Source organism: Mauremys reevesii, linkage group 9 (genome assembly GCF_016161935.1).
Source record: "Mauremys reevesii isolate NIE-2019 linkage group 9, ASM1616193v1, whole genome shotgun sequence".
NCBI classification, from domain to species: Eukaryota; Metazoa; Chordata; order Testudines; family Geoemydidae; genus Mauremys; species Mauremys reevesii.
Window position 1 is genome coordinate 29,289,336 of NC_052631.1, and position 22,702 is coordinate 29,312,037.

Sequence of the window (22,702 nt, forward strand, 5' to 3'; positions counted from 1 at the left end):
AATTAGAAGGTTAGAAACTCTACTTGCATAAGTGTATGTGATTGCAGATTGCCCCGCTCAACCAGCTACAAGTCTGTGCAAAGATGGGAGGGACTCTGTGTGTGGAAGTGGGAATCACACCAGTTCTGTGTCACTGTTCCCTCCCCGCACCCCCACCCTGTCCTGCCTTCTGACCCCTGTGAAGGGTGTGGTCTTGAGCCCATGCTGTGGGAGAGGGTAGAGAATGGGAGAGGTCAAGGGGAAGGAGTGTGTAGGCCAGGAGTAGGGGTTGTTAACATACGTTCTCCCCACCACGCCCGGTGACATACTCACTTTTCGTAGGTGTTTCCTTCACCACCTATCTCGGCTGCCCCAAGATTCCCTGGGGGAGTGTCTGGTAGCAGGGCTCTGCTGGAACACTATAGCCAATGAGCAGAGGAGGGCCCAGGAAGTCACCATGAGTGCACAGGCCCAAGAACTCTGTGTGGCTGTCCCTGGTCTCTTGGGCATTAATTTGAAGATGAGCCCCTCAGGTCTCTGTGTGGGGTGGGGGTGCAAATCCATCTCACCCACCAAAAAGCACTACAGTGATGGAGAATCTCTGTGAAAGAAATCCTCATGGAGATTTCCTTCCCCTTAGTTCTTTGCTCGCTATACAAAGGAAAACAAAGGATGCAGTGGTGACTGGGTCACTTGTGTGGTGCTGTGCAAACACACAAGAGAGGACAATCTGGTCCTTGAAGGGCTTACAGTTTGTTTAAAGGCAAGATGCAACAATTGAGTAAGGTGTAGGGAGGGGGATGGACCATGATAAGAAATGAGCCTGTAAAGGGCTTAAGAGGGCTGATGGGACCACGTCTTCCATTTGCATTGGGGGTGGAGAGACTCAGCTACCTACCTTTGGGCCTAGTGCTGATGGTGTGGCTTCTGCTTCTGAATTTCTTTCTGGAGAATGTGGGGGCTATCTTGTAGTGCCGCACACCCCCAGAATAATCCCACAGAATTTGAAAATTATGCAAAATCCATTGTCTTGCTTCTGGTGTGCTTTCTATTATTGGTAGCAATTACATATGCCCTGCTTAGTGATGCATTTTGGAACAGCATATGCCACTTTACTGATAAATCTTCATACAGTGGTTAACATTTGCTTGTATTCAACAATATAAATTACCATGACACTAGTCTCAGTAGAGCAGTTCCTGCCAGAATGACAAACCTGTTCTAGATAAAAAGTTACCTAGTTTTGTTTTAGGATGATCTTTTTATATAACATTTCTGTAATTTAATATTACTGCTCTAAACCAAAAGTCCAAAATAATTTTAGCATCTAAATGGTTTAAAAGCCTTTGCCTGGCTTTGCAACACTTCTCTTCTATTTTTAATTAATTATTTTATTATTCTTGTTACCATAAATTGCAAATAGAAAAATAAATGTTGCTTAATGCTAGCAAGCAAGTTATAGTCATCTATTTGTATGATTACAAAATTTTTATTTTAATTAACTACAGTAAAATGTATCTACAGTGCATATCTCCTATTGCTGACCCATCAAGAGTTCCTCGAGTTCTTTAATAGGGAAGTAGAACATGGCTTGTTTATAGGGTTATGCCTTGCCTGTCTTTAGCTGCTTTCCATGCATTAATGAACTCTTATAATATGGATGAGTAAAATATTTTGTGGCATAAATTCAGTTATGTAATTTATTTTTAAAATCAGTCTTTTCCTTTAGACAACTAAAATATATTTTCTGTAGCTAAAACGTTAGCTTTATAGATTTTGCGTACTATTTTAAAATTATTTTGTGAAATATTGTTTTTCTAATGTTTATATGCATTTCTTTCATAGGCCAGTAATTTTAAAACCTTGACTTGCAATATTCAGTAGCTACACTGACAATGAAAATAACTTGTAGAGAATTTAGTTAAGTACATAAGAATGGCTATATTTGGTCAGACCAATGGTCCATCTAGTAGCAGTTCTGCAAGTTTCTTCAGAACTCTTGGCTGAATATCATCTGAGCCTGGTGACTTATTGCTGTTTCATTGATCAGTTTGTTCCAAAACAACCTCAATCGGAGTTCGTCAGATATGTCACCTAAAAAGAATGGCTCAGGTGTGGGAATCTCCCTCACTTCTTCTGCAGTGAAGACTGTTGCAGAGAATTCATTTAGCTTCTTAACTGCCTTGTCTTGAGTGCTCCGTTAGCATCTCGATGGTCGAGTTACCCCGCTGATTGATTGTGATGTGTCCTGTTTCTTATGTACTTTCAAAAAAGGGAAAAAAAAATGTGGTTAGTGTTTGTGTCTTTTGCAAGTTGTTCCTCAAATTCATTTTTGGCCTGCCTAATTATACTTTGACTCTAGTTTATTCTCCTTTCTATTTTCCTGAGTAGGATATGACTTCCCATTTTTAACAGATATTGTTTTAAATCTCTAACAGCCTCTTACTCTGTTTAGCCATTATAGCATTGGAGTGGGGGGTCCTCTTATTTTTTTTATATATTTGGTGTGTGTGTGGGTGTGTGTAGTTTGACCCTCTCTAATGGTGTTTTAAAACCGCTTCCATGCAGCTTGAAGGCATTTAACTCTTGTGACTGTTCCCTTTAATTTTCATTTACTTAGCCTCATTTTTGTGTAGTTCCCCTCTTTGAAGTTCAGTGCTCCTGTGGTGGCTTTGGTATTTTCCTCCCTCCAAGGATGTTAAATTTAGTTATATTATGGTGGTTATTATTGAGCAGTTCAGCTATATTTACTTCTTTGGACCACTTCAGGAGTAAATCAAGAATTTCCTCTCCTCTTGTGGGTTCCATGACTAGCTGTTCCAAGACATTAATGGTATCTAGAAATTTTATTTTTGCATCGCAACCTCAGGTGACATGTTCCCAGTCAATATGAGATAGTTGAAATCCCCCATTTTATTGGGTTTTCTGTTTTTGTAGCCTTTCTAATCTGCTCGAGCATTTCACAGTCACCATCACCATCCTGGTCAGGTGGTCAGTATCAGGGGTGGCTCTAGACCCCAGCGCAAGGCAGGCGCGCTGCGCGGCTTCCGTTCGGGCGGGTTGATGACTCGGTTGAGCGCGCGCGGCCGCGGCAGGCAGGTCCCCGGGCCGAATCCCGTCCCCGCTTCCGTTGAGCTCCGGCTGCGCGCGCGCGCGCGGTCGCAGGTCCCCGGGCTCGTGGGGCTGCGGCTGCGCATGCGGCGGGGCCTCAGCGAGCCGCCGGAAGAGGGGGAGGGGGAGACCGAGGAAGAGGGCGCGGCGCGTGCAGCGCTCTGCTGCTTGGGGCAGCGTCATTTCTAGAGCCGCCCCTGGTCAGTATTGTGTTCCTATTGTTACATGCTTATTATTCAAGCATGGCATTTCTATCTATAGAGATTCTGTGGAACTATTTGATTCATTTAAGATTTTTACTAAACTTGACTCTGCTTTCTTCCACACATAATGCCATCCCTCCCCGCCTCCACCAGTGCAACCCATTCTGTCGTTCCTATATATTTTCTACCCTGGTATTGCCATGCCTCACTGATTATTTTCGTTCCACCAAGTTTCTGTGATGCCTATTACATCAGTAGCCTCATTTTAATATCAGGCACTCAAGTTCCCCCATCATAGTATGTAGACTTCTTGCATTTGTTTACAAGCACTTTTATAAAATGTGTCAATATTTATTTGTCTGCCTTCATGTGATATAATTAAATGGGACTCTTTTTTGTTTGCCTGTTGCTCTTCAAATCTTATCTGTACTTTTATTAACTTCTATCCCTATTCATAAATCCTTCCCAAAAGGAATGTCTGTCCGAACTCCACACCTGACTTGCCCACAGCCCTCAGTTTAAAGACTCCTCTATGACCTTTTAATTTTACATGTATTTTGTGTCAACATATTATTTCTTTTAGGAACATCCAAGGGTTACAATTGGTGTTTTCATTGAACAACCAACTCCTTTCCTACCTAAATTTTTAGACAGACTGTTGACTCTGGATTACCCAAAGGAACTACTTAGTATCTTCATTCATAATAATGTAAGTACTGGGGAACTATCTGGAGCAGTTCTACTTTTATTCAGGTGCAATTGGTAAACTGTAATTGAGATTTGTTTTGTAATATGGTAAGCAGTAATGGAAAATATGCAGTAATATAATGTTGGTAAATAGCAGCAATAGCACTTCTCTCCAAGAGTTTTTGATTAAATTCAAGAGGCACTTTCTGGAGCCTTTAATTCAATTATATTAGGGTTTTTTTCTGCTTTCTGTGGCCAAGACCTCAATGTTATTTTGTTACAGTTTGGGTTCCTGATGTAATACAAATGTTATGACAAACATGAGGCTCCCAGCCTTAAAGTGAAAGATATGAGTCTCCAAAACATACACAGGAGAGAACAGTTGGGCTGACTTTTACTCCTTGCTAAATCATCTAGGCAGTGGTTCTCAACCTGTGGCCACGGTCCGCTTGCAGCCTAGTCAGCACAGAGCTGCGGCCAATGTGACATCTTCAGGGCCATACAGATAGCATTGGATGCAGCCCACATAACACATTGTGGGCCACATACGCGTCCCACAATAGTAAATAGGTTGAGAACCACTTATCTAGGGGCTCAGTCCTGCAAGACTTAGGCCCTATTGATTTCAGTAGCATTAATCATATGAGTAGTTACTGATGTGCACAAGTCTTTGCAGGATGTGATAGCAGGATTGGTCCCTGTATTTTTCTGCCTTTACACTGGCATGTAGTCCATTGACATCAGTGGCATAGCATGCCTCAATTAGGAGTTGGCCCTCAAGCTTTATGAATATTTTTGTGGGGGGATAGTAAAAGATATGCAGATTATATACCAGTACTAACTATGGGCTTTTATCATTGTGCAAAACAAGTGCCTCATTGTGCCAATCAGAAGTTAAATAGCCTTTGAAATGATCAAAAGAAGTTGGCTATCCTTGTAAATATAAAGAGGGGGGAAATTGGTGAGGATTTTTTTTTAACTTATTCTAAAGCCAGCCATGTTATGAGAGTTGGCTTAGAACTATTTCATGCTGTAGAGAACTGTAAGGCATAGCTAAGGAAATTAGCAATCAAGAGAAATAATAATTAGAAAGTAATTTCTGAGAGAATTATTAAATATTATTGTGGGCTTCGGGCCATAGATTGCAAAATGTGCAGTTTGCGACTCCCCCAATACTAAACCATAATAAAAATACAAATTCCATTGTTGCAGCACAGTGGTTTTTCTAAGTTCTTCAACAAAGGAGTTTTAGTACTTGAAAATATTCTGAAGATATCTGCAAAAATTGTAATCACCTCTTCTTTCTTCCTGTGATAGTACAATTTGCACTTGAATACCAAGTGTTTTATTATGTGTGTCTTGCAGCACAGCAATTGGTATTTTACATTAACTCTGAATTATGTTAACATGATTACAGGAGGTTTATCATGAAAAGCACATCAAGAAATTTTGGGAGAAAGCCAAGAAGGCTATCAGAAGTATAAAAATTGTTGGACCAGAGGAGAACCTGAGTCAGGCAGAAGCCAGGAACATGGGAATGTAAATTCTGTTTTTCTATGTCTTCTTTTTTTTTTTTAAATTGTATACTAATGTTAAGTTAGATTATACATTTTCAATAGAGGATAAATAGACACTTAAAGATTTTCATAGAATACAAACTCTATTTACACACACACACAGTGTAATATTGAATGTTTTATGATGTGTCCTCATTATGTATACCATTATTTGTTTTTAATATAAAAAGCTGTTCTTCATTTGGGTAGGCATTTCTTGTTGGCTTGGATTTAACTTTGTTTAAATGATCTATCATTTGGACTTCAGATGAAGCTTTAAGAATATAGAGAATAATAGATTATGTAGGAGTGGAACAGATGTTGTGGATTATTCATGAAGTATATCTGGCAGGAACATGAACATATTTCTAAGCATATATGATGAGCAATGAAATCTGTCCAAATATAAATTTGTGTCTTTTAAAAAGAAGCATGCTGTGCAAACAAAGTAAATGATACAACATAAAATACTATTTAATCTTGATAGTACATTACACTACAAGATGTGTGGATGTTATTTCAAGTTTAAATAGATAAAATACTTTTTTTCAGAAATTAACGTTTCAGCTACTATTTTCAGGGATGCACATATGCTCAAGACCTAAAACAAAGTTAGTATAGAATGTGTCAAGGAAAAAATACAGCTTGCATTCAAAGATTCATCAACTCTATGCATTCTTGTACTCAACATCTTTGATCTTGTTTGTTATAGTAAAATTAAATTAAACAGTGTAGAACTAGGAGAGATCTGGATATGAACGCACCATAATTTTCTCTTTCTGCATGTATGGAGTAGGGTGGGGTTCAGAAATTGAACCCAGACCCAGATTTTGTATCTGGCTCCTATTTCATTAATTTGTATTTCATTAGTTCAGATCCATTCTGAACATTCCCCCAAGCTTTATAAGTGGGTGTAGTTTAGAACCTGAGCTTAGATCTGTATTTTATGGCTTTGGACTATTCTCTCTAGGTAACAGTGAGATTTCAAATGGTCTCTGTAGAGACCATGTTAAATGACAGATCAAACTGCTCAGTAATCCATTTTATTTCCCTAATACCAAATATATACATTCCTACTCAGTGGGTTTACAGTTACTTTCATTTTATGCTGTAAAATACATTTTCTTTCATTTTAAATTATTTATTTGTATTAGGGAGGGCCTTAGTGCTATTATTTTTTTCTGGGTTGTGTAGAATTACATCACATGCTAACGGTTAACAGATTTCTTGGCCTTTTTCCCATGTTTTGTTCTAAATGTATATGCAGCTACTTCCAACTTTACATCCGCTTCCATGTTTTTAATGGCCTCTGAAACTGTATTTCATGGTACTTCTGATGAGAAATTCCAATCGTGATTATTCTCAGGACATTGCAAAACAATGCTTAGGGGAGAGGAACTGAATCATACAGGGCTCCTAACTGTTGTTAGTTTGATATTGAGAATTGTTGATTTAAAACTTCCATTGGATGTTATCTTTATCCATGTTTAAGTTCTTTTGACTTAATGGTCTAAACATCACTTAGGGGGTTATAGATATTTTCTGTCCCCTAAAGGGCACTTCCATATTACCAATGTGTTTCTGGCAATCTTACCTGCTGCTGTGTATTCCTTGGGGTTTTTTATTACCTTGGAGGCATAGTAATAATTAAGAAAAGGACCCTCACTATAAAACCAATTAAAAGTTTCAGAATAGAATAACACAACTCCAGAAGCACAGCTACACCACAGGTTAAACAATCAGAGTTTGGAAGTAAGAATCAACCACTAAATGGTTAGCTATATAAACACTTCCTGTCTGCTGGCAACCCCCCCCCTTCCTAGTGGTGATGGCTAATGGACTACATTCCCCTCTTTGGCTTAGTAGAGCCTGTTAGGTATAACTGAAGATACCAGTAGTGTCTTTTATTGCATCTATAGGCCAAATGCATCCCTGGTGCTGCTTGGTTAGGCCTGAAGAGTTGCATGCCCAATGTCAGGGCTGACTTTGGCCTTTGTGTATTTACATATTTGTCCTGCATCTTTTTCTGACAGCCACTGTATATTCTTTGCCTTTTCTCTGCATGCCTAGGTAGTTATACCAAGAAATGTTTCAAAAATATTTCATTGCCACTAAACATATGTTTCCCAATGTAAGAGGTTAAATTTGTGTGTAATATATGGTCATGTAAAAATGTGTACTTCATCATACAGGGCTCCAAGCTATTGTTATATCAACTATCTTCCTTTATCCCCATTTAAGTTCTTTTGAATTAATGGTCTAAACTTCACTTGTGAAAAACCTGTAATCCCTGGAACCTTAGTTTTGATTTCCCGTAGATTTATTCCTTCATCCATCTTTAGGGTTGACCCTACCCTTATGAGTCAAGAGAGGATCATGAAGTCTCTCTGTGCTGCTCTTTTGAGGTTTGCAAGTTTGAAAAAAGAAATAAATAAGAGTCTGCTTTTTCTCCACAATTACATACTGCACTTGAAAACTTGTGAACTGGTTTATTGTATGTGCAGCTCTAGAGGATCTTCCACCCTCTCCCATTTATATTGTTTTACAAGTGTAAAAGGGCAGTGCTATCTTCAGTAATAAGCTTATATCCTATTATAACACTAAGCTCCAGATCTCAGTTGCAGAGCTTCGAGATCTCTACCTCCTCTCATGAAGCTTACAGTAGCATAATGTAACAGAAAGCAGAACTACATACAAAAGCCCCTAAAACTCTTTGCGATCCAGCAGATTATAAATAATTTAAATGGATAGTAGGAGTGGTGGTTATAAACTAGCCATTCACCAGAATATTAAAAACAGCAAAGAGCCCCACAAAGCTACCTGTTTGTCAGTGTTGCATAGCATTCTATCAAACTCCCCTTTGTAAGATAAGAGTATAATCACATTGATACATCATACTGGATACTTATTTCCACCACAATACAAATATAATTTGGCCCATGTTGTTTCTCCTCTGAAATGCCCTTGCTAACAGTCTCTCTCCTGCAGGGGATGTGTAGCATAAAGGGAAAGTGTAAATAATCATATATAACCCAACACAGAAAACTGCATTGTGCTCAAATGATAGCTATTAAAAGTAGGAATTTAAAAATGAGTAATTCAAATATAAATTGACAGCACCTTAATTCAACCTAAAATCAATTCTAAGTTGATTTCAGGTTCAACTATATATTCTTCTGTCCTCAAGGTCTGTTTCCACTCCCTTCCGAAATTAATCTGATTCCCTCGGACATCTGAAAAATGTATGTTTTGCTTTTCTCTGATAAATCCAACTAAACTTTTGGGTTAGATTTGTGACACACATTCCCTGTGGGTTATATCTGCTGCTTGCTCTCAGCCCTTTCTTCTCTTAATCTGGAATTCAGAATAATTTTATTCCATTCCCTTTAGTATTCCAGTGTGAATGCATTGAAAAGAGCAACTCTTCAGAGATCTGACTTTTTTCAAGTTTTAATTGTATAGCTCAAGCAATGCTCACACAGTTAAAAATCTGAGTTTTGGGGCCAAATTCAAAAGTGATTTGAAGTGGTATTACAGATACTGAGGTGTCCAGAAGATGTTTATATCAATTGATACTTACACACCTCCTTTTGTAAGTTGCTTTTACTGCTTTGCTTCTCTTAGACTCACCTCTGAATTTGGCCCATTGTCTTAAACAGATTTTTTGTGTGGAAAATGTGTTTGAACAAATAGAAATAATCCACCAATCAAGATTCCACAAAATTCTTGATGGCTGAATGACTATTTTCAGTTCCTGACATCTTAATTTTGGATTTATTTTCTAGTCAGTCTATTTTCTGTTTAAGTATTTTATTTTCCCTTATCAGCAGTAAACATTGGTTGTGTACACATGCCAGAGTTCCCTACAAATGGACCACTCCTACTTCTATATGCAAGCTTTTTGAGAAATAGACCCAATGTCCTTAACTTTATCCATAGACTCATGAGCTATATCAAATCCATTATGTAGCATATTACTGTCTACTTGTCTTTTATCACTATGAAGAATATCCTGAGAAAGGGTATGCATGAGTCCTACCGGCCATTCTAAGAAATAAAATGTATGGCAGAGTCCTGGGACTTTCCTGTTTTTACTTTTGGCAATCTTTTGGCACAGCACATTCATTAAATGGGGTAGATTTTCATTTTTCTATCCATGTCCTTCTAGTGTACCCATTATTTGACTCCTGGTACAAAATTAAGAATTACATAACAGTTCCTCCAGGAACGTTACTGTCGTCTTCTCCTTAGTTTAACCAACCTCACTCATTTGGTTTACATTCCTCTCCCTTCCCCCACTGCTTTCCATTGTGACCATTATCAGAACCAAGAGTGAGAGTTTCATCTAGTTTTATGAGGATCCAGAGCATGGACATCATGTGGTGTTAGATTTTTAAAAATTTTTTTAATGACATTTAAGGGGCAGTCCACCATGTGATAGTCTATCTGTAGGTCCATTTGGCTTCTATTTTCATCACTAGGTACAGTCAATTGCAGAAATTTAATGTAGAGTTGATATAATCATGGAACACAGTTACTTAGCCAGAAAAGGTGGAAGATGTTGCAATCTGAGTGTTCTGGATCAATAATGAGTCCAGTAGGACTCCCAAAACCATGGAGATTGGAGGTCAGAACCATGAAGGCTGGAGGCCAGATAATTTCAACAACTGTTGAGGCAAATTTCCTAGTTAGATCCCTAAAAGGATTGTTCCCCCCCACCCCCGCCCCCTATTACCTCTTATGTCTTATTTGGGATAAGTTTGAGTTGCTTTCCAACTCAACTGTATACTTACCTCTCGGATATTGTGACAACTGGGTGGCAGTGTTGGCTGTCCTTGAAAAGACCTGAAGCTGTGTATGGTCGGTGCATTGATGGCAGTGGTTTTTGATATAATTCCAGAATGTAATCTGCATTAGGAACACAAAATGACATTCTTTGCACCATTTCTAGAGGCAAAATGAGAGTGGAAGAGAGGGAGGTGTAAAGTCATCTGAGCACTCTGCCTATGTATGCACATCTCTTGGAATTTCTGTTCATTTTTTAAAAAACCTGGTCTTCAAGGAACATGCGATATAGGATTGGATGTAGCCACCCATGCAATTTGGAGACCACATTTAACCAGCTGTTGTAGATTTTGGTATAACAGAAAACTCTTGATTACGATGAATATGTTCAGGCTATAACAAATGTAAGAAGTAATTTGTTTCCATTCCTTATAGGATTATCAGTCCCTAGAATCTTGTTATTGGATGATTCCCCACTTTCCCCCTCTCCATTTCAGGGTATTTTTACAGGCATTAGTAGTTTTTCAGGATGTAGTAGAGCTACTATAGTAGTTCTGCTCCTCAGGCTTGATTTCCTAAATAAAAGTTAGCCCTTTATCCATTGTGTGGTTAGATATGTTTACCTCTACTGGGACAGAAGTGTTGGTATATACTATTCTGAAGGAGTCAAAAGATTTTACTAAGGATATTCAGAAATTGCTAAGTGTAGTTCTAGGTGACACAACTATGGCATGGTCGGAACTATATGCTATTAATATCTTATGGAAAAGTCACCCCATGTATTCAATTCAGCTCCAACTGAGCAGGAATTACCAAATTATATAATGCATTGGTTAACTCACAATCACCAAATGGCCAGTAGTACTGATGGTTAATTTTTGTCCTTCATAAGTCGCACAGAGAGGTGAATGTTGTCATCTTATATCACTAGGCACCATTTTTAAGGTGTTTCTCAAACTGCAGTATTCATAAAGAGAAGTCTGAACATGTCCTAAGGTGTTCTGTCATCTATTCCAGGATTGCCATTCTCTTTCCAAACTATGAAGGACAGAAAAATGATAGACTGCCTCAATTTCAAATACAAATCATGCTTATAGACATTTTAAATGGCTGTTTGCTAGAGGAAATTGAACAGATTGTCTCTTCCCAACAAGTTACTGTGGGTTAGAACTAGCATATTTCAAGATCACATGGTCTCAGTGGAAGGTTTTATTCACAAAAGAACAGTGACTTTTTTTCCTTTTTCTAAGATAAACCAGTGCTTCACAAGCAGAGTTAAACAATAGTTTAATCCTCTCTTAGAATCTGTCTTCTCCTATTGACCACTTCTCATCGCTGCTTTAAAACAACTTCTTGAACTTGTGTACAAAAAAAAATCTTTTCAACTTTCACGTTTATACTACTAAGATAAATCTAAGCAAATGTATTGAGGCCAGGGAAATGAAGTTCTCCCTGAGGAGTTTAAGCTAAAAAGCATATGACTTGATTTTAGAGGTGTTAAGCACCTCTGAAAAGCAAGCAGACAATTTGTCACAGCTATCCCTATCTCCTACTTGAATTAAGGAGTAAGGTCATGTGTTACCGTAGCATATCTGTGTCCTTAAATACTAAGCTCTTATCAAAATGTAATATTCTGAAGCAGAAAGACTATCAAAGATTATTTGTAATTCCTAGTGAAAGCTACTAGGCTGTGATGAAAGTCTCAGAAGAGTAAATATGAATTTCATTATTATGAGCAGGTTTCCTTTCTTAGTATTGAGAAATTTTATAACTCCATGTTATGTATAATCCAAAGCTATAAAATTCTCTAGAAGTTTTGTTGGTGGTGTTTGCAAGTGCATAGGTAAGATCCATGTTTCCTACAAAAATTCCAGAAATGCAGAAAACTCTTAATTAAAAGAGAATCTCTACCCTAATGATCCAGCCTGTCATATTATAGCGAGAATGAGAGGAAGGAATTAAAAAAACAAAAAGATTCAGACTAAGGTCAGGAAATCCAAACTGCTGCCTTAATTTTGAAAGATTCTTGTGGGGTTTTTTGTTGGTTAAAAATATTTCTGTAACTTTGTTTATTACAAATGAATTCCCTTATATTTAATGTAATATAATATTTCTGAAGGCTTCCAAATAGATCACTAGTACCTTGGGTATATGTTAACTTGGAAGTTTTTCAAACGTCTAATAGCTTGTCATTTAGATGAATCTATTTGAATACAGTAAGAAGGATTCTTAAAACAAGACCCACAGAGCCAGTTTTGACAGAATACTTTGACAATTTATTTTGTAAAAATAAAGTTGAAGTCCCACAAATTGCCTGCAAAATCTTATTTGATGAGACTTAATTAATTTTTCCAATTATGTCTGCTCAAAAATGAACCTAAAGCTGCTACTTTTGGTTTTATTTTAAGTAGCATATCATTTAAAACAATCTATATGGATTATTTTCAAATGTTGGTTAAAAGAAAAATCCCTATGCTATTTAGCTGAGGCTTTATTTTCTAATAATAAAGCCAAATGAATTTTATGGTGGAGTTACAAAGCTTTGGACAGAGAGAATTAATAGACTGAAATAAACTCTGCCCAAACTTTAGTACCTAAATCCATATTTAGTCACCTAAAGGAAAACTGGAGATTTTCAGAGATGAAAATTGCAATTCCCACTGAAGACAACAGAAGCTGGAGATTGCTCAGCACCAAAATAAAAAATTAGACCCCTTTTATTTAAGCATCCAAATGTGGATTTAAGTACATGATTTTAGGCACCTAAGTTGGAAAAGTTTTATCAAGAATTTATTAAATGTGCTTGAGTTTTTCACATAAACTTATTTTTAACATCACACAGGATGTACTGATTGTACTAAATGTTGCTTTCTCTCTTTGCAGGGACCTTTGTCGCCAGAATAAAGCATGTGACTATTACTTCAGCATAGATGCGGATGTTGTGCTGACAAACCCGAAGACTTTAAGACTTCTGATAGAGCAAAACAGGTTCAGTATATCTTTTTGTCTTAGACTGAGGATCTTCATTTTTCCTAGTCTGGAAGTACTCTGCAGGATCCCCTTTTACTTGTCCCTTCTATGGCATTGCATTATTGTAAGAGAAGTTTGGCACAATTCCCTCTGGAGCTTATCAGCGTTCCACTCTACTTGAGGAAGCATCAGGTGATCATGTTACTGCAAACTGTGCTGCCAATAGACCATTAAGCCATTCCAATGGCAAACATTTTTAACTCTAATTAATCTTGGCTGCTTGTTTGTTTAAAAACAAAACAAACAGCAACAACAACAAAAACCTGCTTTAAAGGAATGCTGAGTTCTGGGGTGGGGAAATAATCAGACCTAATTATTTGGTTAATGGAAACGCTTTCTCACTTGAAAATGTTGAAGTGAAAAGGGTAGATGACCTGAGTATGCTCACTGGATTGGGCCCTGTAGGCCAGTTAGGTGGAGGAATCACTCTGGGGCCTAAGTATCTGCATGCTCAGAGTGAGGATGCAGTGTGCATGTACAGAGGCAGAAACATAGGCACCCAGGCAACTTCTACTACAAAAAACATAGATGTCAAGCAAGTTTCGGCACCTACAGGGTTCAGCAGCAACTAGATAGGGGCTTTGTGTATCCCAGTGAGGCCAGATTCTGAAATTTAGGAATTTTAGGGAAGTCCCCTTGTGAATCTAGTCCATGTTGACCAGGAAGATATACTGATTATCACTCTTTATACTAAGCATGGGAGCTAACCATTTGCAAAATGTTTTGCATAGAAGAATGTGCACAAACAGTAATTCCCAATCTGAACATCCAAGAATCTAAATCATTCTGAAGGCAGCTGTGTGGTGTCATTGCTTTTTGTTACATGAAGTGGGATTTCCAAGACTGACTGATCAGAAATTGTACAATTCAGGCATTTAAAAAAGCCCAGTTGTTTCAGTCTTAGTATTTGGAGTTTTTAAAAAAGAGATATATTCTTGGAGGAGAGAGAACATTGTTTTTGCTCTTATGAGCTGTTTCTCATTGTTAAATAATTTCTCAAAGATGCAAGACAAACTAAACTTTGACATCTGATACTAATAGAAATAAAACTTGTTAGCTTTTCACAATTTCCAGAAAAGATCCAATACTGACCACTATTCACAGCTCATATTGGGTTTTTCCCCTACTTTAGGGCCAAATCTTGCTTGCTTTACTCATGAAAATCCACAAATTCCCATGTGAGTAGAGTAGGCAGGATTTGACCCTGAGTGGTAATGCCAGGCTTTTCAGGTGGGTCAGACAAAGAGGCAGAGTATTCATTTCATCAGCATATGTTGGAAACTTGTATTTACCTAATGACAAGGACTGAGTTGTAGATAAAGGCATAGGTGGCATGTCATTTTGATTATATTATTTCTTTGCTGAAATCGCTTGTTTTCGTAAAAGAGAAGTGTCGAACCCTGTATGCTGCAGACAGAAGTAGCACAAGTTTCACAAAACAGGCCTATGTGGGACAGCACTTATAAAAGTTCCATTTATTTTGCTACCATTTCTAGCCACCTACATTTCCCTTCTCATCTCTGTTTTCAATGTCTACTGAGTTATTTTTCCATTTGGAATAATTTCCATACTCAAAGTCCTCGACTTTTTGTTGTTGTGCCTCTGCTACAGATCCTTAGCTAAGCTTAGTTAAAGGGTGACCATTTCTGCTACTTCTGCCTGCAGAAAGAGGACAAGAGTATTTTCCTCTGCCTGAAAATTCCATGATTTGTAGGGATCTTGGGCATGGCAGCTGAATTTCTGTCTGTTGCTCTCACCTTTAGGTGGCTGGAGGTTTGGAAACTGGCAGTTAATGGAAAATGTAGAATGGCTGCTTCTAGATTTGATGATTTGATGGTCCTTCAATTCTGATGCTCTGACAAAGTGCAGAAGTGAGAGGCGCCGTCGATACCCAGCAGACGTTCACGTGCAGTCTTGCATCTGTTTTAATGCTAGCAGAATCAAAGTTCATGTTTATTTTCTTACTGAATATTTTGTTTTTACAGAAAAATAATTGCTCCACTTGTAACTCGCCATGGGAAGCTATGGTCCAACTTTTGGGGTGCTTTAAGCCCTGATGGCTATTATGCTCGCTCAGAAGATTATGTGGATATTGTCCAAGGGAACAGAGTGTAAGTTACCTTAAGATAATTACTAACACCAGATGTCATTGTACAGTAGGTAGTGACACATTCTTTCCTTGCCCAGCAAATACCTGTATTTTCCATGAAAAGAGAGAGAATTTCTGAACTGTTAATGTCGGTTACATTGATGAATTTCTTCAATAATCTGGGATTACTTTCTGTTTCTGCAACCTGGAATAGAAAGGCACAGTGCCAAGCACAATGAGGTCCTAGGTACTATCACAACACACACATTTAATAAGTGGTGGTCATCAGTACTGAATATGATTATGCTATGAAAATTAACTGTAATTGCAAAAACTGAAGGAGTTATACTATTAATTTGCCACTGTGAATTTATGCCAAAAAATAATCTAGTGACACTTCATCAAATGTGTAACAAGTAAAGTCTTTTCCCATCTTTTCTGGACAAGCACAGTATTTAATCAGCAGCTGAAATTACAATTAATAACCACTTTTGGAACAGCAGTTTTTGTTCCATTATATGCTGTCTGCTTTCCATCCTTAGAACAGCCCAGAAATGTTAGACTAAAGTCCAAGCAGAGGAGAAATACTTTGATTTCACATACAGTAACTTTCCCCAAAATGAATGTACTTTAAACTACTTGAGGCCTGATTCTCATGTGTTCCAATGCCCCTTTACTTGGCCCTGACAATTCAAAAAAGTCTTATTGGCCTGATACTCCTTTACGGCTATGTACTGATTTTATAGATCTGCCTCTGGAAAATAGAGAACTTAGAGTAGTGCATTGTCGTATGGAGAGGCCTATCTGTTGATATTGGCTCAACTGAATTAAACTTGAGGCCTGTTGCATTCACTGGTATCAGTGTAAAGAAGTCACTTGGTCTATGAGAAGCTACAGTTGGGTGTTTAAACTAACATAAAATCTGTTTAATAGTTTTCTCCATCTCACTGAGTAGCTTAATGCTATAATATAAAAGAATTTCGTTGATAGCCTTGACCTAGTCTGAAAAAGGACATGTTTATATATTTAAAACACACTTTAGAGAATTTGGTGGAATTATTTCTTCATGATAAAAGCTCATAAAATTTGTATTACTGCTTATACTCCCTTCAAGTCCAGCTGTAGTTTTTCAGCTATCTTGAGAACCTTACATCATTGCCTTGAACTTTGCATGGTCTTTTCAGTAAATAATAAACTCATGATGTTCAAATTGTAAAATATGCAACACGTTCCAGTTTTCATAGTCTTAAATCTTTTCCCCTGGACTTCTTTTACAGAGGAGTCTGGAATATCCCTTATATGGCTAATGTATACTTAATTAAAGGACAGACTCTCAGATCAGAGATGAGAGAGAGAAACTATTTTGTCCGTGATAAGTTTGATCCTGATATGGCACTCTGCAGGAATGCCAGGGAAATGGTAAGGTGGATGAATGGATGGCTTGCTTTTAAATAGCACATGCAGGGTTTTTTTAACATGCTTGCTACATGTGTGTATATGTATGTAATATTGAATTGTGTTCACTTCTTATTAAAAGTACTAGCCAATTTTTTGTGGGATACTGGCATTTTTTGTAAGTTTTTTAAATAATTGAAAAGAATACAGTGGAAGCATGTGGCTTTGGTCCAGACCAGTGGACTGATGCACTGACAGCACATTGCTTTCTATTTAAATACAGTTAAATTTCATAGGTGCTGTAAATTACCTTACTTGGTGCCGCAATTGTTTAACATGAAGAAGGACTCAGTGGCTGCCTTGTTAATATATCAGCTATCAATGAGTATCTCCATTTCTCTTGAAATGTCCTTAATCTACACAATTTGGAACTTAAAACAAATTAGGTGGAACACTTTTTTTGTATTTTATGAGAATACTTAAATTTGATGATTGAAGCTGTCAATATACAAATCTTATTTTAAGCCGTTTTCAGAATGGTGATACTCTTATTACAGGGTGTTACACTATTTACTGCTATTTGTATTATGCTGTCATTAATATGAAGACTGATTTATATTAGGAGTATAAATATGCAAAACCATATTTGTACTGATATTTACACTAGTTTCAGAACAGAAACAAATAAGAGGTAAACTACAGCTATTTCCAGACAGTATAGCATTGGAAAAAAACTTGCTGAATTGAACAAGAAAAAGTTGGCAAGTATAAATTTTTTTATTCCCTCCATAACAAGGCATGATTTCATTTGTTTGTACTCATTCTAGAGAACAGCCCAATCAACATACTCTTGTTTTCAACCTTCTAAGCAGCAGTTATTGCAATATGTGCTTACCATGTGCTCGTGTTAAACTAATCTGACTCTGTGGCTCGTCAGAGAATTGCCTTCTCTTTCTCTTTCTCAGCCTGTGCTATGAGACCATCTGGTACGTGCTTGTTTTTGTATTGCAGCAGATAAGAAGGGGCTGGTGGATACAGCTTTAACATGTACATAGGAGCTTTGCTTGGAGATGCATGCTGCCCGTAAAAGCTATTTTGGAATATCAGCTTTTGACTGAAGGCTGTTATTTACCTAATGTAACTGTGGAAACCTAAAACCTAATACATCTCTGACAGAGAGAGAGAGAGACCACGTATCAGTCAACTGATGTGATGCTTCTCCTTCATTTTAGAGTTTACAAAGGGAAAAAGGCTCCCCTTCTTCGGAAACATTCCATATGCTCAGACCCCCAAAGGTGTTGCTTTTTTTTATTCATTAGTTTTTACTATTATGCAGTATCATTCTATCACAAGAAAACCCTTCTCCTCTCTCCACTTACTTGTAAAATGTTGCTATATCTTTCTCTTTAGTCTTAAGTTACATTTTTCAAAAGCAGCTGCTGATGTTGGGTGCCCAATCAAGACATCTTAAGAAGCCTTGATTTTTCACAGTGAGGGCTCTTAGTGCTCTGAAAATCAAGTTCCTTTTAAGATGTCTGAATTTGGGCACCCAAAAATCAAGACAACCAGTATCGCTACTCATTTTTTGAGGATTTAGGCCATTACAGCTTAATTTTTGGCATTATTAGTGCAATAAAATTGGTTAAACGATCCAAAATCTTTCTGAATACTACTCAAAATCACCAAAAAAGATGGAGTGCAAAGTTTCTCTGGCCTGTCTTATTTGTAAAGGCTTTGTTCAGTTTTGCTATAGCTTGTGTTTGTGCAGTCATTGGGCAAAATGCTGCAGTGCTTATTCCTGTGAATAGTTCTATTGCCTGCCCCACATGTGAGAAGGGCTGCAGAACTGGTCTCAACGTGTCCATTACATCAGTGTCATGTTTCAGGAAAAGGAAGCAAGCATGAATAGTGTGTTACAATCACAGGGGTGGTGGATCCACTTTAAAAAGTTTCTTCTGGTTCTAGAGATACTAGCAGTATTTCCTCATTTCAAAAATACAGAATCGTTCTAAAGCCAGAATAAATTTGTTTACCCCTCAAAGGGCTTGATTGACATTTGTGTTTCTCCATATTTATGCTGATGTAACTCTATTGAAATTAGAGTTGCACCGAATAAAACTGGAGCAACAACGTGGTGAATCAGGCCCAGGGTATATTGTGTAGGAAAGTGTTGTGATAAGCATTGATTAGCCACTTTTGCCAGACCCTCTTTATTTTCCCTTCTGCAGCTATTTAGTGTGTTAAGAGCCAAGAACTGAGCACATGTTTAGCACGTTTAACCATGCTGGCAATTTAACACTTTTTCAGTCCTAAAACTGAGGTCCAGATACAAGCAAACAAGTGGGAATGGCTCGTGTTATGCAAATCTAAAATGGGGAAAACTTTGTAAAATGGGGGTTGGGTCTGAAAAACAGTTAAACTAAAAAAAACCCCAATTTCTTTTAAACAAAAACATTTTCTGCTACTAATTCTGATCAAGGGAGCCCCGTTAATATACTAGCTTTTAGTTATGAAGCAATATAGCAGCACATTTAATTTCTGGTGTTTATCTCACTGAGATATTCCTTATTCCTCATCATAATTCTAACATGCATTGTATTTTCAGATATATTTTTATTTCAGGTCAATTCACCGAAAGGATTACTTAATAGTAAATGTTCTGAAGCAGTGCAGAACTTGCATGTTTGGTGTTCTGACAGTACTTAAACCTTTTTTCTAATGGTTCATTTATTTCAGATAGAAGCCCCAGACTTTGTTGTCAGTTTAATTTGTATGAGAGAATTCTGTTTGAAAACAGGTATTTCAAGAGGGTTGAACATTTTAATATATGGTCTTTCTAGCCTTACTGAAGAAAAAAACAAAATATTAAATTTGTTTTTCTTTTCCAACTGAATGTTTGCACCATTACAAAACATTTGTTGCCTTAATTTGATTAGAAAACAAGTGATACCAAATGTGTCATTTTTAACGTGGCTCATGGTAAAAATACATGTTTAGGAATCTGTAATACAGGCTGTGATCAGAAACAGTCCTGTGAAAGTTTTTAAAGATTTCCTTAAAAAATAAACCCAGAGGTAGTTAAAGTGTGTGTGTGTGTGTGTGTGTGACTGAGATATACCATATTTTAACTACGTGTCTGGGGATATATCCCCAAAACAGACACGTAGCTATATAAAATTTTAAAAGCCGAATATCATCCTTACTGTTACTCAGTGTTGCTAACATAATTTTTCTTCTTTGTTTGATGCAGGGTGTCTTTATGTACATTACCAACAGATATGACTTTGGGAGACTTATTTCAACTGCCAACTACAATACCTCCCACTACAACAATGATCTCTGGCAGATTTTTGAAAATCCTGTGGTATATATCACATTATGCATGAAACTGTTAACAGGTTTTATAATTTTCCATATGGTCATATAATGATTTCTAACTTTTTATGGTTAATGTATATTGGAAAATATTAAAATATACTAAGAGGCACACACATCATAATAAATTCAGTGTCAGCATTTCATATAAAATATGACTCATAATCTGGAAAAAGAAATGCATGTCTGAGTCAAAAATGGGCCCATAAATCCCAAAATGTTTCCTGAGATCATAGAATCAAGAGTTAATTTAGAATAGAATAACCTATTTAATTGTTTCTAATTATTTGAATGGAAGAAATCAAAGGAATTTGCAGAGTAGTAAAACTCATATTTTTAATTTCTATATATTTTTTTGTTGTGCATTGTAAAAAATGAAACAAATGAGCTGTTTAATCTGTTCAAATCATTCTTTTCAGGACTGGAAGGAAACCTATATAAATCCCAACTACTCAAAGATCTTCACTGAGAATCTAGTGGAACAGGTTAGTATTAATACTATTAAAATGAGGGAGACAAAAACAAATGACTGGGGCAGAGCAGGGGCGGGAAGAGGTGGAGCGGGGACTTTGGGGAAAGGGGTGGAGTGGAGGCGGGGTGGGGCAGGGGCAGGGGCCATGGGGAAGAGGCAGAGCAGGGGCTGGAGCAGCATGCAGCTGTGTACTTTGTGTATGGGTAAGGATGGCCCTGAGAGCTAGGGATGCTTATGAGGTGGGGGGGGGTGCGGGGAAAAAATGAATATGGACATTTATGCCAAACCAAACTTGAATACATACTGTCAAGTTGGCAGACTTCAGATTAGACCTAACTAAAATGTATCTTATCAGGCAGTCATAAAATCTATGCTGATGAGCTGGGGAGTCCAAATAAAACAAACTAAAGAAGATGGGGTTGATTGACATGGCAATTCAAGCATGCAAACTTCCACCATGTTTTCTCCCTTGTCTTTAAGATATGCTGACAATAGCTTGACATTGAGAATACCAGCGAGAGCAGTTGGGAATTGAAGACAACTGCTGTGTTTGTAGAATAGGAATATATATTTAAAAGGCAATTTGAAGAAGCAGAGCCAGATACAGGGTGGGGGAGTGTCTGTCAGATTTAGTGCTCTCTACCTAACAGTGTCAAGTGGAAGGAGCGCGAGCATACCATGCAGGACTTTACCATTGAACATGGGACTGGGAGTTGGTGGGTTTAGGGTTAACTTTTGGGTTAAAATTTATCCCGGATAAATTGCTTTGTCCTAGTCCCTACTAAATGAAACTGGACACTGGTTAACACCCCAGCAGATGGAACTAAGAAAAATCCACACATTTTGAGACCTGTCTCCTAAAAGAGCATCTGTTCTGCCAGAGCACTCCACTGTGAGGCTCTTCCCTGTCTATAAAACTTCCCACAGCTCCTGATTCGGTCGTCCTTGTACATGCTGAGTATTGCCTTACTCTGTGAGTAGTAGTTCCACTGTAATCAACTGGAGTACTACGGGAGCAACATAGTGCTTAGTGTGAGTGGCAGAATCCAGTCCTGAGTAATCAGCCCAAAAAAGTATGATGGACAAAATTGTAAAAAGGAGAATAAGTGTAGTGGGTAGCTGCATAAGGTCAATAATGTTGTGCTGAGAGACCAGGGCAAAATAATCTTCCTCTCATGCCTTATTCACATTAGTGCTTGCCTGGCTCTGAGCCTTCTAAAGAGTAGGGGTGGAAGGGAGAAGTTTTACCGCTAAGACCTAAGAGAAATCAAACTAAAGTAACTAAAATTCCCTATCCTACAAACCTTTAGTTGGTCTGGATAATAAGAACTACCAAAGCAATGCTCATTGCAGATATCATGTGTTAGGTGGGTACTTGATGACATCAGATGAGATACCCCCTTAAAATATCCCTGATTGACACACAGTAGGGGTCTACTTCAAACCGCCTAACCACGCAGAAGAGGTGGATAAGGCTTTTTATAAACAACTAACAAAATCATCCAAAGCACAGGACTTAATGGTGATGGGGGGGACTTCAACTACCTAAACGTCTCTTCAGGAAATAACACAGCAGGACACAGATTATTCAACAAGTTCTTGGAATGTATTGGAGACAGTTTTGTTTTTTTTTTTTTTTTAAATTTTAGAAGATGGAGAAAGCCACTAGGGCAGAGAGTGTTCTAGATTTGATTTTGACAAATAGAGAGGAACTGGTTGAGAATTTGAAAGTGGAAGGCATCTTGGATGAAAGTGATCATGAAATGATAGTTCATGATTTTAAGGAATGGTAAGAGGTAAGACAACACAATAAAGATAATGGATTTCAAGAAGGCAGGCTTTAGCAAATTCAGGGAATTGGTAGGTAAGATCCCATAGGAAGCAAATCTAAAGGGAAAAATAGTTCGAGATCTGGCAGTTTTTCAAAGAGATAGTTTGCCCTTGTGCCCTTAATAATATCTCACTGCATAGGAAAGATAGGAAGTATGGCAAGAGACCACTCTGACTTAGCCATAAGATC

General features: G+C 37.7%; 1 protein-coding gene across 2 annotated transcripts in view; it reads left to right on the forward strand.

Annotated features, from left to right (window-relative positions):
• Positions 1 to 22,702, forward strand: part of PLOD2 (procollagen-lysine,2-oxoglutarate 5-dioxygenase 2) — an 81,480-nt gene that overhangs the window by 50,323 nt on the left and 8,455 nt on the right. The window contains exons 9-16 of one of the 2 annotated variants that reach the window (XM_039489430.1): positions 3,877 to 4,002; positions 5,398 to 5,519; positions 13,205 to 13,309; positions 15,337 to 15,462; positions 16,718 to 16,859; positions 18,068 to 18,130; positions 20,086 to 20,199; positions 20,630 to 20,695. In XM_039489430.1, coding sequence (XP_039345364.1) covers positions 3,877 to 4,002; positions 5,398 to 5,519; positions 13,205 to 13,309; positions 15,337 to 15,462; positions 16,718 to 16,859; positions 18,068 to 18,130; positions 20,086 to 20,199; positions 20,630 to 20,695 — 864 coding nt within the window. The remainder of the gene's footprint in view (positions 1 to 3,876; positions 4,003 to 5,397; positions 5,520 to 13,204; positions 13,310 to 15,336; positions 15,463 to 16,717; positions 16,860 to 18,067; positions 18,131 to 20,085; positions 20,200 to 20,629; positions 20,696 to 22,702) is intronic. The other variant, XM_039489431.1, reaches the window with a different exon arrangement.